The 18,946-nt window shown below is 35.1% G+C and overlaps 1 protein-coding gene across 2 annotated transcripts in view; it reads right to left on the reverse strand.

Annotated features, from left to right (window-relative positions):
- EPC2 (enhancer of polycomb homolog 2) overlaps positions 1-18,946 on the reverse strand; it is a 130,178-nt gene that overhangs the window by 22,016 nt on the left and 89,216 nt on the right. The window contains exons 4-7 of one of the 2 annotated variants that reach the window (XM_012457093.3): positions 11,425-11,631; positions 4,124-4,272; positions 3,241-3,373; positions 904-1,095 (exon numbers count right to left, since the gene is read on the reverse strand). In XM_012457093.3, the coding sequence (XP_012312516.1) occupies positions 904-1,095; positions 3,241-3,373; positions 4,124-4,272; positions 11,425-11,631 (681 nt within the window). The remainder of the gene's footprint in view (positions 1-903; positions 1,096-3,240; positions 3,374-4,123; positions 4,273-11,424; positions 11,632-18,946) is intronic. The other variant, XM_064382790.1, reaches the window with a different exon arrangement.

The following is an 18,946-nucleotide window of genomic DNA, read 5'->3' on the forward strand; positions in this document are numbered from 1 at the left end:
AAAAGAGTAAAAATAGTATAATCTAGCCCAAAGGGACATATTTTATGCAAACTCCAGATCTGAAATGGTATAGCAATGAAGAGTTTTATAAACAGTCTGGCTTTCCAAAGATATCTGTAATATTGGTTTTTTAAAAGAAAGTTTCCTTAAAGCAAACAAGTCAAAAAGTTAAAATATGATAAAGTTGGTGGTAGGTTCAAGGTCTTTGTTACAGTATCTTCTGTAAGTTTCCTACACTGTATTTTTAAAAAGAGGGTATATCTCTAGAACAGATGATAAATAATATTTTTTGAAAAAATGGATCTTTTAAAGTAAAAGTCTTATTTTAAAACAAGACTTATAAAAATATTTTTTTAATTGCACACATTTTTCTATAAAACTTTCAATATTTATCGAAGAGTTAAAACTTGAATCAGTTCCTTTAAATCCTTTTTAGAATCAAATAGCCATTACCTAACAAATTAGCAAAACTTACATTAAAAGTTATAAAACACAATGCTGGTGGAATATGGTAAAAAGGAAAGTATTACTGATGAATATTTTCAATATTTACAATTATATATTAACTGCTTTAAAATATTGATAATTTTCAGTTAGTAACTAGTAATTCCATTTCCAAAAATCTATTTTAAATACAGAGGGACAAGATCTACATTCATTTTAATAAAAGGAAAAACTGAAAACCATGTGCTCACAAGAGAGTAAATTCTATACAACCGATGAAAAATAATACAAAGAAATACCATTTCAGTTGCTACATAAATAATGTGGAAATGTTTGTGCTATATATATTAGGGGAACATTGAAGCAAGAATAAAAACTCTAAGATGGAATTTGTTTTAAAAATATAGCAATATAAAAGACTAGGAGGAAATGTCTTTAAAATAGTTTTAAAACAAGCACCTGTGGAAATTCATCTTCATCTGAGCTGTGAAAGTCATATTGCTTAATGTCACTCTTATTGATCACAGGCAATGTCTCAGGAGTGGGTTGCTGAGATGTTATCAAAGCCTCTGCTTTAGGCTTCTTTGGATACTTCTTCTTTTGACGAACCACATCAGAAGCCTCTTCTTTCATAGACAAATGATGAGGGTGCTGTTTACATGACGATTTTTCCCCCAAAAGGAAGAAATAAAAATAATTTTAGAAATTACGAAAAACTATACAGCTCTTTGAAAAACATACATTTTTACCCAGGAGGTGATTTTATTTGTTTTTAGTAAGCAAAAATTATTCTGTGTTCATAAACTGAAACATGTTTTACTTTCTGCAACTTATGATGAAAAGTAATTATGTATTTAAATTTGCTTTTAATATTGTTATTACTATTTAAAAGATGTGAGTGCTTTTTTGGATTGCTCTATTATGTAATCCAGTATTTAAAAGGTATTTAAATTCAATTCTTATTTAAATCTACTATATTGACAAAATTAACAACTATTTTTATTTTTAAAAATCTTCAATTGGACCATGACTTTATTAAGTTATTTTTACACTCAGTTCCAATTTTTTAAAGTGTCTGTTCTATGGATGGCAATCTTTTGAGAAAAACAAGCTTAACTAGGAAAAAAGCCCTCACTTTTTAAAATGTATAATTACTGCAGCAACTGAACAATAACTGTTCTGAAGTCTCCCAGGCTTCTGTGGAGGTTCCTGAGAGGCCATCTGGCAAAGACACTGACTGAAGGGGTAGGTTTCCAGCCCCCACCTCCCCTCAACAGAGCAACTCTGTTACTGTTTTAACATACTGGCATTCCTTTTAATAAAAACGGATCTGCCACTTTAAAAGTTGGAAAAGACTGTTCTAAGCACCAAGGTACAAACTACAAAATTTATACATTTCCACATGTAGTCCAGATGTTAACTACTTTAGGGTCAAAAACAGTACACACAATAAAAATATTGCTTGTAAGGCAAATTATAGTGAGATATAAAATTTTTCATACAATGAGTATAACTATTACATCAAAAAGACAGTCCCAACTTTCAGAAACTTCCCATATTTTAAAGTGGGATATGTGACAAAGTAAATATAGTTATTAAACACGTGTGATGGAGTAGGACAACAATGGATGCAACCAAATCCCTAAAGTTAGTATTTAGGTAGGCTGAGTGTTTATTCACAGAGGAGATCTAAAATAAGAATCAATATATAATAAAGGCTGATTCAGTCAGTAATTATGGGTTAAGATTTTCATATTGCAATGCTTAACAATCACATACCTAGGAAAAGCATTGATTGACATAATATGGATTTTAAAAAATAATTTACAAAATGACATTTGCATTAACTTTTTTGGCTATAGAGGCAAGTGAGATTTGGAGAGAATAAGGATGGTGGTCTAGATGCCTGTGATTAATAAGAAAGAACTCTGGTGTTTGAATTGACATGAACTGAATGAAGGAGTCTTCTTGCTCCACACTCTTTCTTGACCTTTAAGAATCAACCCATGAAAAATGAGAACTGTGAACATTTTCAAAAGATGAATTTTCCACAAACACCCTAGGTCATTTAAAAAATCTTGCTACAGAGTAAGGCTCTATTGTCTAGAGGCTTCAGTCAATACTTGTTTCTTATTTAAATCTACGCTCCTTAAAGTTGAAGGCTTTATTAGTTTTTCTATTTCCCAATTAAATACTTTAATTAATGTACCAAGTGAGGACTGAATAAATACAGTTATCTAGTCCAAGTGACTAAAATAACCACTGAGTCTGGCTCTTTTATTAGGAAGAAACTGTGACCCAGAAATTAGAGGACTTTCTCAAAGTCACTCAAGGTAGTAACAATTGATAAATGCTGGCTCTGGAAATGATGATGACAACAAGAACAGTTTTCAATAGTCTCAATGCATAAAGCTTTAATTTGAGGTGCTGATTCCTTCCATTACAATGCAAGGTTTGCTAAGGTTAGTGATAATAACTAGACTTTAATTACCCTTATTCTCTAGGGAGGCAGATAGCATACTGAAAGTGATGAACTGTTAGACCTGAACTGAAACCTTGAATCTGCCACTTACTAGCCATATCTAGAAGTCACAAAGACACAACTACCTCTAAGGGTTGTTATGAGGATTAATGGATCAATATGTGTACAAATACTCCTAGCGAAGTACTTGGCAAATGGTAAGAACTAAATTCATGTTAACTTTTTCCTTACTCAAACCGTATTAAGACAACTGCAGAAATCAATAATTATCTGATCAACATTACCATACATACTTCTTCCCAGACAATATTCACCTTAGTTTTACATTCTTGAGCTTTGTGATGATTTCCATTATGAAGAGTTGCTGGAGTGGCATATAACTCTTTCTCTGATCTATTGATTTTCACTTCATTAAGGATTTCACCCCCATAGTCTCCCAAATGATATCTTGAAAAAAATAACAAAATATAAGAAAACATTGCATAGTTTAATAATAAAGAAGGAAAATAAATGATACCTCCCTTAGTTGGAAGGCACCTAGTTAAAAAGAGCTAACAATCAAATTATTTCTAAAAGACAAAATTTACAGGAATAAACAACCAGAGATTCAATAAAAACAAAACCAAAAAACTAAAAAAAAAAACTAAGGTACACAGAAAACAAATTTCTTACATACATTATATAATCAAGCACTGAGAAATGTTTGGAATGCTTACTTCAGGAATCACAAAAAATTCTGTTTTAGTTTAGTCTTTTTAATTTTGTAGGAAAATATACTATATTAGAGAACACATTTCTAAAAGGAATAAAAAAGTCTACCTACTCAGAAAGTAAAATCAATACTCATTTCCCTCAGATTTTAATTAACAGAAACTTTAATACAGAGAGGTAAACAAAATGATCACCAGAGTTCTTTTCTAAATAAAATTCAGTGATTCTGCCAAAACAAAATTAAGTGTAGGATCTATAGTATATAAAAAACTCTCCCAAAGTCTGCAATTTAAATTGAATAACTTAATCTATAAAAAGAAAAAAAAAAAACTAGTGACCACAAATCTTTAAAAAATATAAATTCTTACAGAATCAATATCAACTGTCATAAAGCTTAACCTGCCCCCAACCCAAAAATCTTCTGGTTCATTTTGCCCATCACTTGGTAAAGTTGCCACTTTATTGCTGTAACAGGAGCAATGTTACCTTTTCTCCACAACTTCTAAGGTTAAGTGCAATAATTCTCGTTTTGTTTTCTCTCTTCTCTTAATCATTTCCAAAATTGTTATGGCTCTACTAAATTCTCGTCTCAGTTTCAACATCTTTTCATAAGAGGCTTCATCATTCTTACGATTCTATTAAAAATAATGATAATTTTAGAAGAATAAACAACCCAGTTATCTACATTTCTGGTTTTATTCAACAAACTCTTATCAGACCTGAATTTATCCTATAAAAGTAAAATGTTAAAAAAAATCTGAACAGCACCTACATAAGAGAATCTGTATCTATTTAACTCTGAAAATACAAGTATAAGCAAGTATCTCCCAATAAATACTCAGAAAAAAAATGTTGACAGCTGTTGAAAAGGTGGAATGGCATAAAGAGATAATTTCAATGTAAACAAATTTTTAAAATGCCCACCTGAAACAAAACCTGGTATTGGAAAATGTAGTACATTCACTTATAGGAAGGTATTTTTCCAATAACAAGAGAGGAACAGTTTTGTCCAGATCAAGGTAACAGTCAAAATGAGTCCCCAACCATTCATCCATCCATCCAGCTCTTTAACTGGGGGCTGGATGGTTTGGTACACTGTACTATAATGTGAACATGAACAATGACCAGTAAAGCTTCACTTCAGAAACTCAGAAAACTGAGAGTAGGATAACAAGTATTTCAAGAAATCAAATTATCATTTTTCAATGTAATGTAACACCCCATTGCTGAGTAGAAAAGAGATTTAGTAAAAATACTGAATTTCAGAACACTGTTTATTAGCTTTTCAACTAATTATACAAAGTGAAAGCCCTGCTACATAACTAGAAAAGGCTCAGTCATAATTAACAGCATCTATTTGCACAAAAATTATTACTAATACAAATTATTTGGTTAAATCAAACATCCACAGATTCCTTACTTTAGTATTAGGCATGGAACTATTTGTTTAAAAACAGACCGCTACCACCCCTCCAATCTATGCATCCAGAGTGAACTGTACACTTAAGCAATCATTCATTCCTTGAGTTAATAATTCAAAATGACATTAGAAAGAACCTAAAGAATACCAGAGGTTTCACATGGGAAGATTATAAAAAAGAAAATAACAATTGACAAAAATTCAAAGTTATACTCTTTTTGTGTATAGTTTCCTGCATTTGAAAAATAATAGTAATAGATTAAAAATAACAGTAATATATTAAAAATAACCTAATCAAAGTCCCATTATGGTACTCCATAGAATATTAAAAATAAGTCATCCTTTTGTCTAATTTTTAAAAATTCATCTTTTTCTTCTTTATTATTATGTGACAAAAGGTAAAATCTAAAGCGTATGTTTAAACAATTTTTCTTTTTGGTAAGCAGGCAGCAATAATACCTTTCAATTAAAAAAGTTGATATTATCAACAGCAACTATTAAAGTGCCTACTCTGTGCAGGGTATTGCACATGTCCCTTACCCTCAAAAGGTTTAGAAGCTAGTAAGGATGACAGACAGAAAACAGATAACACAGAATCATAAGGCAGATAATAATACAAGGTTACATGCCAGGTGGCAGCTGAGTAATATTCAAAAGTGCACCAGAACCTTCTAGATAGCTCTCTTCTTCAGTTAAGTGTTCCTCTTGGACTCCTCTTCTACCCTGTCTTATTCATATCCTGTTGTTGTTGTTGTTACTGTTTTGTTTGTTTTTGAGACAGAGTCTCACTCTGTTGCCCAGGCTGGAGTGCAGTGGCATGATCTCAGCTTACTGTGACCTCTGCCTCCCAGGTTCAAGTGATTCTCCTGCCTCGGCCTCCCGAGTAGCTGGGATTACAAGCACCTGCCACTACACCCAGCTAAGTTTTGTATTTTTAGTAGAGATGGGGTTTCCTCATGTTGGCCAGGCTGGTCTCAAACTCCTGATCTCAAGTGAGCTGCCCGCCTAGGCCTCCCGAAGTGCAGGGATTCAGGTGTGAGTCACTGCCCCCCGCCCCTGTTCTCTTCATGCCCAAATAATTACCCTTAACTTTCCTTTCCCCAGTCTTGGTCCTCTTTTTTTACAAAGAAACTTTTTGTTTTGAAATAGTTTCAGACTTACAAAATGTTACAAAAAGAGCATGAAGAATTCTCATATATCTTCATCCAGATTCCCTAAAGGTTAATATTTTACATTTGCTTTCTCTCTCTGTATGTGCATACAGAAAGATGTATGACTATAAACACATATATCTATAAATTATCAGCAGTACTATTTTTGAAAAATTTCGAGAAGTTGAAAATATAAAATGTTCCTTTATCTCTATATACTTTAATATATTTTTTCAAAAAACAATGCTATTCACATATAACCACAGTATAATTATTAAAATCTGGAAATTAACATTAACATAATCCTATTACTTAATTTCTTTATACATGTAAACTTTATTCATATTTCAACAATTGCACCACTAATGTCCAAAAAATACAGTTACTGCTATAAAGGACATCAGTAAGATAATAATTTTTATTATAATACATTTTCTCAGCTGGGTGTAGTGGCTCATGCTTGTAATCCCAGCACTTTGGGAGGCTGAGATGGGTGAATTACCTGAGTTCAGGAGTTCAAAACCAGCCTGACCAACATGGTGAAACCCCGTCTCTACTAAAAATACAAAAATTAGCCAGGCATGGTGGTACGCGCCTGTAGTCCCAGCTACTCGGGAGGCTGAGGCAGGAGAATCGCTTGAACCCGGGAGGCAGAGGTTGCAGTGAGCCGAGATCGTGCCCCTGCACTCCAGCCTGGGCAACAAGAGCGAGACTCCATCTAAATAAATAAATAAATAAATAAATAAATAAATAAATAAATAAATAAAATAAAAATACATTTTTTTTCCTGGTCTAGGATCTGACTCCATATTAAAAACCATGTTTGGTTGTCATGTTTCTTTAATCTTCTATAATTTGTTTAATCTCCTATAATTGTTTTCTCTATCTTTTAGTGATTATGATCTTAACATTTTCAGAGAATAGAGACTATGTTGTAGAATATTACTCAATTTGGGTTTCATTAATGTTTTTCCATGATTAAATTCAGGTTATGTATTTTTGGTACAACTACCACAAAAGAAATATTGTATCCCTCTCACATTAGTAGTTAAAAGATACTATTTGTCCCATTACCGTTATTAACTTTGATTGCTTAAGATGGCACCTCTCAGGTTGCCCTAGTTAAATATTATTTTTCCCTTTTAAAATAACAAGTAGATTAGTTCAGGCACAGTGGCTTATGCCTGTAATCCCAGCACTTTGGGAGGCCGAGGCAGGCGGATAACTTGAGGTCGGGAGTTTTATACCAGCCTGGCCAACGTAGAGAAACCCTGTCCCTACTAAAAATACAAAAATTACCCTGATGTGGTGACGAGAGCCTGTAGTGGGATGAGATCATGCTACTGCACTCCAGCCTGGTCGACAGAGCGAGACTTCATCTCAAAAAAATAAATTAATTAATTAACAAGTATGTTGTAGGACTACATAAGCAGTATCTTGTTTATCATCAAACTTCCCCCTTAAGTTTAAAATCTATTAGTTCCAACTTTTGCCTCAAACAATCATCTGTATTATTATAGTGGTTGCCAAATAATGATGTTCTAATTCCATCATTCTGCCAATATTTACAGGTTTGGAAATCTACTGTAAGGAAATACTGTCTACCCATCTACTTGCCCACCAGCCCACCCACATCAGTATGGACTCATGGGTTACTCTATGGGGTAGAATTCATTACTTTCATAATCTGTTTTGATGCTCAAACTTTCCCAGTTCTTATCAGTGGAGTCCCCCTTAAAGCTGGCTCCTGCATCCTTCTGACATGGCTCCAACCATTTTCTTATTTTCTGGCATAACAAAATGCTTGTTTCAGGCTTATCTTTGTTTTTTCCAGCCCTAGACGTGAAATAGTTTTCCTAAGGAGCTCTGGTTCCTTTTAATGAAAAACGGTATATATATTTTTTAAGATGGAGTTTCATTCTTGTCGCCAAGGCTGGAGTGCAATGGTGCGATTTCGGCGCAAGGCAACTTCCACCTCCCAGGTTCAAGAGATTCTCCTGCCTCAGCCTCCCAAGTAGCTGGGATTACAGGCATATGCCACCACACCTGGCTAATTTTGTATTTTTAGTAGAGATGGGGTTTCTCCATGTTGGTCAGGCTGGTCTCAAACTCCTGACTTCAGGTGATCCACCCACCTTGGCCTCCCAAAGTGCTGGGATTACAGGCGTGAGCCATCATGCCTGGCTGAAAAACAGTATTTAAAATCAAGATCTACATCCTAGACATGCCCATTTCTATTGGGTGTCACTGCTTCTAGAGACTCTCAGTGAACAGAGCTAGGAAATATGTATATAATATATGTATGTACATATACGCATAGATCTATATCTATTCCTAACTACACCAAGATTAAAAACCACTAGCTCATATTGACATTTTTTTCTATTCCTCTGAGATGGCCCTATTTCCTGTATTCAAATCCACTTGCCCCCTTTACTCCTTTTCTCATAATCGTCTCCACTCAGGGCCAATTCCTTTCTTCCTAATACAGTTACATATTACAGTTCTGTACTTACTGCCAAATCTCTAGGGAAGTGGTTCTCAAATTGCTACACTTTAGAATAAACTGTACATCTTTTCATGACCAAGGCTGTACAGTAGATAGAACTGACAACCACTACCCTGGGAATTTCCTCTCTTAACTATCTTACTTCTTCTGGGCCTCACAGAAGGAGAAAAGAGGGCACAGACACTAAGAGTTTTATCTATGTGGTTAAATATATGCTGATCCAGGACTTTCCAATCAGTGTATTCAGACATGCCGATGCCTTAAGACTATCTCATTTAAGAATGCTCCAAAGTATTCACATGATCCTAATTAAGTATTAGTTCAGCAACTTAAAATTAAATTCTAAACAGCCAAACAAATATTTCAGAAGACCTTTTAGCCTTTGCATCAACTACACAAGTGTTTTTAAGTTTGTGGAAATAGAAAACAGAGCCTTTTTTAGTTGTATTCACTTTTGCATACCCCAATGCTTGCCACCTCCTAAGGAGTATTCATTATTTGAGTGCTTTCCCATTTTTCTCATTTCAAAACACATCAACATTTCTAACTAGCAACAGCAAGAATGACAGTTGAACAGTCTTTGGTCCTATGACTGAAAACCGAAAGGAATAAAAAGTAAAAAGCATCAGAAAAGAAAATGTACCTCTTTACAGAGGAAAATGGAAAAATAACCAAGAGAAAGGGTAAGAATCAGAGTGTCAGGAAAACCTACATTAGTGATCACAAAATGAAGAAATGTCTAAACACAAGAACCAGTTACTAGCAATTTTCTAATAGAACAAAAGAAGAATAAAACATATTTTAACATTCAGAAAATAGTCAATATGCCAATAAATACTGCTAATCTTAAGTATTTCCTACCCATTCACTAAAGGAAGTCCAATAATAGCTTTCCTTCAAAAGGCATTGCTAACAGTCTATGTTTTGCAATATATCTGTAATTAATTACAGTCATGCATTGCTTAATGACACGGATCAGATCTGAGGGGCTAGGTGTGGTGGGGCTCATGCCTGTAATCCCAGCACTTTGGGAGGCCAAGGTGGGAGGACAGCTTGAGCACAGTAGTTCAAGACCAGTCTGGGCAATACAGTAAGACCCAATCTCTTAAACAAATAAGCGAACAAACAAAGATTGGGAGAAATGTGTTGTCAGGCAATTTCTTTGTTGTACAAATGGCAGAGTGTACTTACATGAACCTAGAAGGTATAGCCTATTGCTCCTAGGCTACAAACTTGTACAGCATGTTACTGTACTGAATACTGTAGGCAACTCTAACATAAATAGTAAGTACCTGCGTATCTAACATATCTAAACATAGAAAAGGTACAGTAAAAATACAGTATAATCTTAGGGGATCACCATGATATATGCAGTCCGTCAGTGTCCGAAATGTTATGCAACACATGACTGTATATTGCTTTTAAAAAGCAATTGATAGTTCAGGTTTTTTAATGATTTAGATAAATCTCTCCTTCCTCATGTCCAATAGTCCACATTTATAAAGTCTTACTATACTTATGAACTTATCTTGTTTCAGTCTTAGAAAAGTGCCAAATCTTCATAAAATACTGCAGATTCCCTTAGCTAAGAACCAGCATGCTAAATTAAAAATTCAAGTCTGGGTTAGGGAATGTCATCTACACTTGGGAAATCCATCCTCTAATGTTTAAAAAAGTTACATCCTCAAGAATTATAGAAATTCTGGTTATTAACCAGGAGGAGAGTTTCTCCTAAAATATACTATCCTTGGCAGCTGTTATGTCCCACAGCTGTTGTATTAACAGCTGACAAAGAGAAGCTTTCAATGTTAGGAGAAGCCACAAAAATGCTTTCCCTCCAATTAATTCCTTATTTTATATTTATACGTTCCTGATACTTTGCAATATTAGAGAACGAATTACTATGTGTGTTACTGTTAATTATGAGAAATGTAAGGCAGTGAATACTCCTCTAGAACAGTGCTCTCCTCTATACGATATCATTCCACAGTATGAGATCTTGTTTCTCTTAGTTAAAATTCTGCTTCATACTGCTTCTGAAAGCCAGATGGGAACAAGCTCATCAATTTGAAATCTGACACAACTGACAACTCAGAAAAGGAGAAAGATTCCACTGTTACTTTTGACTCTTTGCGGAACAGGCTTGAAAATGAACCTTTCCCTACTTTCCATAACCCTATAGTAGCTAGACACAGCAAAGTGCATTTTGACTTGCAAGAACTACAATAACTAAAATATGGCTTCCAAGGAATTATAAGGTCTCAAGTGAGCAACAAGGAATAGTAATATTATTTCAAATTCTCAGCTTCCAAAACACAGGAGATCTGTGATAGAATATTTAGCTTACTGAAGAGCTCAAAACTTCCAAGGTGCATAAGGACACAAAATTCCTCATATCACTTCAACTGCAAGCATAAAATGGTATGATCAGTAGATTCATTAAGGGCCCAGGTAGTAGATAAACAGTATAAACAATTGGCCAACAGAAGCTACTGAAAAGCAGGATTTCTTGTGGTGGGCCAGTGGCACAATGGATAACATGTCTGGCCACAGATCAGAAGAAAAGTAGGATTTCTTATAGAAAGTCATCAATGCCATTAGCTTCCATTATGTTCAAATTATTCAAAATTATTCAAGTTATTAGAAAAAAACTATTGATCTTAAATACTATTAAGCTACCTTCAATGAAACCTAATTTGCACATTACCTTTCGAGTTTGCATTTTCTCTGTTCTTCTCCGAAAGGCAACATAAGGATCATTGTTGGTAGAGCCGTCTCTTTTCTCTTGTTTTATCTGAGGAATGAGGGATGGCCCCCTGCAGTTTTTACGTTTTCTCACCCAATAGTCGTATACAGCTTTAATAAGGTAATCATCTTCATTTAGCAGCAGTTTTGCTTCTTGAAGTGTTACAAGCTAAATGAGAAATACAAAATGTCATCAGCTACAATGTTGGCAAAAATAAATAAAAGTTAGATTATGGCCATAAAAAATATGTGATCAGTTCTAGTAACCATGAACAGATATTATTATGGTAGGTTAAGATACAATACAATTCAACCTAACGAAGGAATCATTAATTAGGAGACATCTAAAAATCAGTATTTTTCCCTCAGACACAGTGAGTTGTATAACTGAAAATATTTAAGAAGGCTAGATGAATGACACTTGGGAAGACTGTAATAAATTCATGCTTCAGGCAAGTCTTAGACTAGAAGACATCCAAGGTCCTTCAAAATTCTGGTATTATACACATTTGAAGATCTATCAGTTTTCAAGTCTATTAGCTTCTGTTTGTTTTCCTATAGAAACTAGAAGGTATAGGGGTTTCTTTTTATGTGCATCCAAAATAAAAGATGAATATTCTCTAATATAGTGCAACTTACTATGCCTCTTTTGAAATTATGAAAACAAACTTAGCATGTTTCCAGAAGTTTCAACATTATGCAATTTTGAATTCTTTGAACCAGTGACATACAAAAGAATTCCTCTATCCAAATGTTAAATACTAGAGAATCCTTATTCTTAACACTCATTCTGCTAATAACAATGTCATATCCTGAGACAGTGGCCCTAGGATGGTTCCCTTAGGAGTTCTAATGCTGGTATTTCAGGGACCTACCTCTTTTTCAATGTAGCCAGCATAATGCTGACACATCTCAAATTAAGGCTGCAAACATCTGCTTGGTCACATTTGTTGCCTAGCACCTTGAGATCAAATAAGCCAATAGGCTTTAGTAGGATGGAATGGGGGTTACACATATCCATTGACAGCAAACATTAGAAAAAGATCATGCCATTTTAGGGCTGGGAAGCCTCGCTGAAGTGATGCTATCCCAATCTTTTTACTTGTATTATTTTAGAGATGAAGGCTCACTTTCAGAACTTGAGATATTTCCCAAGAAATGTTTCCCTAGTACTTGGAAATGAAGAGAAATTTTTTCTCATTGAATTTGTAAGATCTATATACAAATTGACCTGTATGTTGTATGAAGTCTATTGAAGAAGGCAAAATTCACCAAATAAGTTTCTCATTATTTCTTATGTTGGTATAATTTCATGGAATAAATGCACTGATCACTGGACTTCAAGTCCTAGATGAATGATTTCTAGAATTAATTAGTTGGTTTCTTACAGTTTCTCAGCCTAGTTGAACCACAGGAAGAGAATACACTGACAATGTCAACTCAGGTATTCTAGTCCATGTCACAATTACACTTAGTGCATTAAAACAGTAAGTGGCCATTCTTTGGTAACCCAATCTCTTAGTAGAGGCAGCTTAACTGCATTTTAGAGGCTGCATTTGGTCCTTAAAGTGGATGGCCAGAGTCTGGAAAATAAGACCACACCATAAGAACCAGTATTTCCAAATATCACTGTTAAGTGAATACCTTTCTACTGTTAGCCGGAGTTCTCTGGAATGGTGATGTCAACCCAGTCTACGACAATAGTGGTAGAATAAGAACTGAGCTTTCTAGATTTAATAAAATTCCACCTTGTGCTGACAGCATCACAGGCAGTTCTTATGTGTTCTGGAGGCCAAAGGAAACAATTCTGTGATGTGTTACATGTGCTTCAGCTGCTTGATCACTTCACTTCTGATAAAATTTTGTTATCTTCACTAATTAAATCAAGAGCTTAATCTAACCTCAGAATGGGGTGAAGGATAAGAGCTCTTTCCACCAATCAGCAGAACAGTAATGAGTTTCTTATATAACAATACTATCAAGTTAACACCGCTTCCTATGCTCCTGCATGGTATGTTGAGATTAAAATACCCGCTCAGATTTCTTTCTCTGGTGCTTCTTGCTCCAGCTTACAATGTGTTTTCCCATGTTTAAAGTGCTCTTTATAACACAAGAAATAAGAATTCAACACACATTTTATAGTTAAACATTCTGATATTTCTTTCTAGTGTTAACTATTTTTTTCAGTTCACTGCTGTATGTTGTTATACAGCGACTTTCTATAAGTAATCTTGATTTTAATCATTCTCTAAAAATGATCTTTAGCTACTCTGAGGCAATTAGTATCACTGCATCTCTATTGTGAGGATAGCATCAGTTTGAGTGGGGAAGAATGATTTGTAGACAAATCAGTCACAAATTATTATGTCACATGATTAAAAATACACAAAATCAGAACCTTACTATTTTTACACTACAAAAAAAAAAATTCTGTCATTTAGTGGGCAGGGGCAGTGGCATGCAACTGTAGTTCTTGCTACTTGGGAGGGTCACTTAAGCTCAGGAGTTCAAGTCCAGTCTGGGCAGCATACTGAGACTCCCCTAAAAATAAAAATGTTCTATCATTTAGCATGTACTTCACTCACTAAAAAGCAGTAGAAACCAGTTAGTTAACTGGCAAAAGAGTCTGTGGCAAATTTATTATTTCCAAGATAGCTCTGAGTTATCTGATTTACATTACTTACTTATTATAGGGATGGGAAAATTAAAAAAATTATCCTACCATATAGGCTTTTCTTCTAGACTGCTACTAGCTTCTATGAGGACAAGGACCACTTAGTTTGTTAATCAAGAAAGTCTGTTGATTAACAAACTAAGTGGTCCTTGTCCTCATAGAGCAATTTCAATAAATTATTTTGAATACATAAATGAATAAATTATATGTAAAAATTAATCTTTTAATTTATAAAACATTGAGTTAAAAACAGTAAGTTAATTTATTTAATTTATAAAACAGTCCACTAAGAAGTTATTAAAAACTAACTACCATCAGTCCAATAATGGGTTATGGAATGTGGGGAAGATAAGGGAAAAAACTTTAAGATAAATTTGCTACCTAAAGAAACTCATAACATGGCAATAAAGGTTAGACAAATACAAATTAATTAATAAGAGAACAATGTGAGAACTTCGGAACTAAGCATCACTGCAGTAAGATTCAGGGTAGAGAAGGACAAATTTCCATCTGGGACTGCCTATATTGTGTTCAGTGTTGATAAGTCAACACCTCTCTGCTACACAACTTCTTTTTTCATTTTACTTCTCTCAAATCTATGGTTTATTATTTGTGTAACAGCCTAAATACTACCAAAGGCAGAGGCTTGCAAATAACAAGCATTTACATTAAATTCAAAAAGAGTTAAATGATCATACCTTACCCTCTTCAAGAATGAATGACCACTGCTCAAAACCAACATAGTAAAATTGTAATATGATTCTAAACAGACAGCACCGGAAACATCTTGCTTATCAAATGACCCCTAGTTTACACAATGCCACAAAATTATGGCAAGCCAATCTAAAAAGAAAACATCAGCACTCAATGAAATCAAAATACACATTATTACACATTTTGAGTATTGTGCATAAATTAAATTAAGGAGAAACCATTATTTTCTCCAAAGACCCAGAAAATGGAAAAAGTCTTCAGACTACAACAACAATGACTGATAGAGTTATAAAGTTCTCCTGTCTTTGGGTAAGTGCCCAAACGTAAACCATGTGCTAGTTAAAATACTTTCTATCTCATAGAAAGGTAATACTAATCCATTAAAACTCTTATGATCTTCATGCTTGAGATGACTCCTTTAGAAGGATTTATCAATTCATTTCTTCCTCCGAATCTTCTACTATAGTTTTCTCATTCTCAACAGTGCCAACCCATGATGAACAACAAATAAAATAAGGAAATCAGAATAAAATGATTAGAAAAAAAGGTCTCTTTAATTCCATGAATAATCTTCTAAGGTCTTAAAAACTGTCAAGAATTCTATTAATCTGCCATTTAGGAGATAATTCTAACTACATATTGACAGATTGCTGATGCTGAAACTAATCTTCTCTGCAATAGGAATGACCGGCAGGGTGCAGTGGCTCACACCTGTAATCTCAGCACTTTGGGAGGCCAAGGCGGGTGGATCATGAGTTCAAGACCAGCCGGGCCAACATGGTGAAACCCCGTCCCTACTAAAAATATAAAAATTAGCTGGGCACGGTGGCCTGCGTCTGTAACCCTGGCTACTCAAGAGGCTGAGGCAGGAGAATCACTTGAACCCGGGAGGCGGAGGTTGCAGTTAGCCAAGATGGCACCTCTGCACTCCAGTCTGGGTGACAAAGCAAGACTCTGTCTCAAAATAATAATAATAATAATAATAGGAATGGCCCCAATCTGGATAAGACAACACTTTAAGATGAAATGGAAGATGTAAATTCAAATTACTTTTATAATCTGACTGCTTTCATTAACTTTTTATAACATAATTAAACAATGCATGTACACACACATTACAGCATGGTGTAGTGGTTTTAAAACTGTATTGTGTGATGGGTTTCACTAGGACTGCTTCAAAAGATCTAGACCAAATTTTATTTTTAATATACAAATACTTCAGCATCATAGTAAAGAACATATCCATTTCAACATGCTACATACTAAATTAAAAAAAACAGGAGGGCAGGTGCTACTGGGAGGCCGAGGTGGGCGGACCACTTGATGTCGAGAGTTTGAGACCAGCCTGACCAACATGGAGAAACCCCGTCTCTACTAAAAACACAAAATTAGCCAGGTGTGGTGGCACATGCCTGCAATCCCAGCTACTTAAGAGGCTGAGGCAGGAGAAGAGCTTGAACCCAGGAGGCGGAGGTTGCAGTGACCCACAATTTCGACACTGCACTCCAGCTTGGGCAATAAGAGCAAAACTCCATCTCAAAAAAATAAAAAATACAGGAGACACCCCGTCCCATCCTCTCCCATGTAAAAATGTACTTGTTCCTAGTGCACATGAAAACCACATTTTCCTAACTGCCTCACTGACTTGGTGCATTTGTTTGGGGTCTGCCCTAGCCAAAGCATAATCAATAACGCAGTATCAAGTAAACACTTAAAGTGCTGCATGATGAAAGAAACTGATGATGTGATTATTATATTGTGTTTTAGGCACTTCTAATTTGTATTTTATAAGTACAATGAAGGTTGAGTGCATGTATCAAAGTTTCTATTTGTAAGCAATAGACAGAACTTATAACAAGATACTGGACAGTTCCACATCTTCAGAAGTATTGGTGCATCGGGCTTGGAATCCACAATGCCTAAAATCAGGCCACAGAACTGATCCAGTAGGGAAACCAGTACTATAAACACCACTGGTACCATAAACAGTGGTACTATAACCACCACTGGCATGAGGCATGAGGACTATAGCTGGGACAGCAAATACTTAGTCTTAGACTATGGTCTTAGAAAACATGTATCTATATGCCAAGGTGATAGTATTACTAAAAACTATTAAAAATGTAGGACCTGGCATTACAGGCAGAAGGAACAATGTAGAGCCATAAAAGGCATGGTACATTAGAGGACCAGAAGGAAGTTCAGCATGTTTGGAGTAAGGTGGTATGGATTTCACTTTATAGACAGTGGAAGCCATTGAAGTTTTTTTTTTTTTAAGAAGATGAACTTTTAATAAAATAGCTGGTGGCAGAATAGCAGTGGTCCAGGTGAAAAATAATGAAAATAAGGGAAGAGGATACAGCCAACAAACACAGGTTGAGCAGCTCTAATCTATAAATCTCCAAAATCCATTTTTTTTTGAGTGCCGACATAATTCTACAAGTGTAAAATTACACACCTGATCTTATTTGACAGGTCGCAATCAAAATGCAGTGAAAAGTTTCATGCACATATTTAAAATATTCTAAAAAAAAATTACCTTCAGACTGTGTACATAAAATGCATATGAAAAATAAGTGAATTTCATGTTTAGAGTTGGGTTCCATCCCCAAATAATCTCATTATGTATCTGTAAATAAACCAAAATGTGAAATAATCTAAAACCCAAAACACTTCTGGTTCCAAACATTTTGGATAAGGTATACTCAACCTATGTGACACTGTGAAACACAAAACTGGTTTGATTTAGTGATGTTTGGGATGATTTTAAAGATGTCAGCACTCAAGTACAAACTGGCCAACTAGGTGGAAGATGAAAATGATATATATCATTAATTAAGAAAGAGCATATTAGTCTGCTCTTGTGTTGCTATGAAGAACTACCTGAGACTGGGTAATTTATAATGAAAAGAGGTTTAATTGGCTCACGGTGCTGCAGGCTGTACAGGTAGCATGGCTGGGGAAGTCTCAATAAACTCAGTCATGGTGGAAGGCAAAGGGGGAGCACGCACATCTTACGTGGTGGGAGAAGAAAGACAGAGAAAGGGGAGGTGCTACACACTTAAACAATCTTGTGAGAACAAGTCTGTAAAACAATCTTGTGAGCCAATCTTGTGAAACAATCTTGTGACATCTTGTGAGAACTCACTGTCATGACAAGAGCAAAGGGAAAATCCACTCCCATGATCCAATCACCTCCCACCAGGCCCTCCTCAAACACTGGAGATCACAATTTGACATGATATTTCAGCAGGGACACAAATCCAAACCATATCAGAGAGCAAAACTAAGGGAGTCAAAGGAGGTCTGGAAATGTTAAATTTAAAATACTTGCTCAGGTGGTAAGGTTCCACTAGAAATCCAGCTCTGGAGCTTAGTAGGTACAGGTATGGATTTGGGAACCAGCAACAAACCGTTAGCAGCTTAAGATAAATGAAAAACATGCAGAGGACAGATAACAAAGCAAATATCAACACTGAAGATAAAGAGATGAAGAAAGAAGAAAAGAATCAGGAAAATGTCCTGGTCAACATCATTCAATACTACAGGGATATTAAATAGGATACAAGTTGAAAAGAGGCTCTTGGTGACAATTAGGAGGCCACTGGTAATCTTAAACACTGCAATTTCAGTTAACTGAAATGGATTGTGATGTGAGTAAAAGGTAAACATAGGAAGCACCAAATATAGCTAATCTTCTGAAATTTTAACTATGATTAAAAAAACAGAAGATATTGGGTGGTAGTTAGCTGAGAAGGATGGGGTCAAATGAAAGGGTTCTCCTGGAAATGGGAACTTGGGCACCTTTTGGGCAGAGAAAGATTGAAGAAATGAGGGAAAAGATAATTGAAAATAAAATATTCAAGGTACAGGTATACAAGGAAGAGTTAGAAAGGGTTTAGGATGCTTCTACAAGATGGTAAAGGCAGCATGGAGGTAGAAGGGAAGCAAAATGATGGAAAATGATTATCCACAGTGTTAGGAGCATTCTGTTTTCAGCAGGCATGGTCTTTCTATGGGAATGTGTGATAAGTTGAGAGCAGCAGTGTAAGGTCAATAGGTTACAGAAGGTTAATCAGTAACTAAAAATAGGGTG

Source organism: Aotus nancymaae, unplaced genomic scaffold (genome assembly GCF_030222135.1).
Source record: "Aotus nancymaae isolate 86718 unplaced genomic scaffold, 86718_ANA_hifiasm-v0.15.2.pri h1tg000029l, whole genome shotgun sequence".
Lineage (NCBI taxonomy): Eukaryota > Metazoa > Chordata > Mammalia > Primates > Aotidae > Aotus > Aotus nancymaae.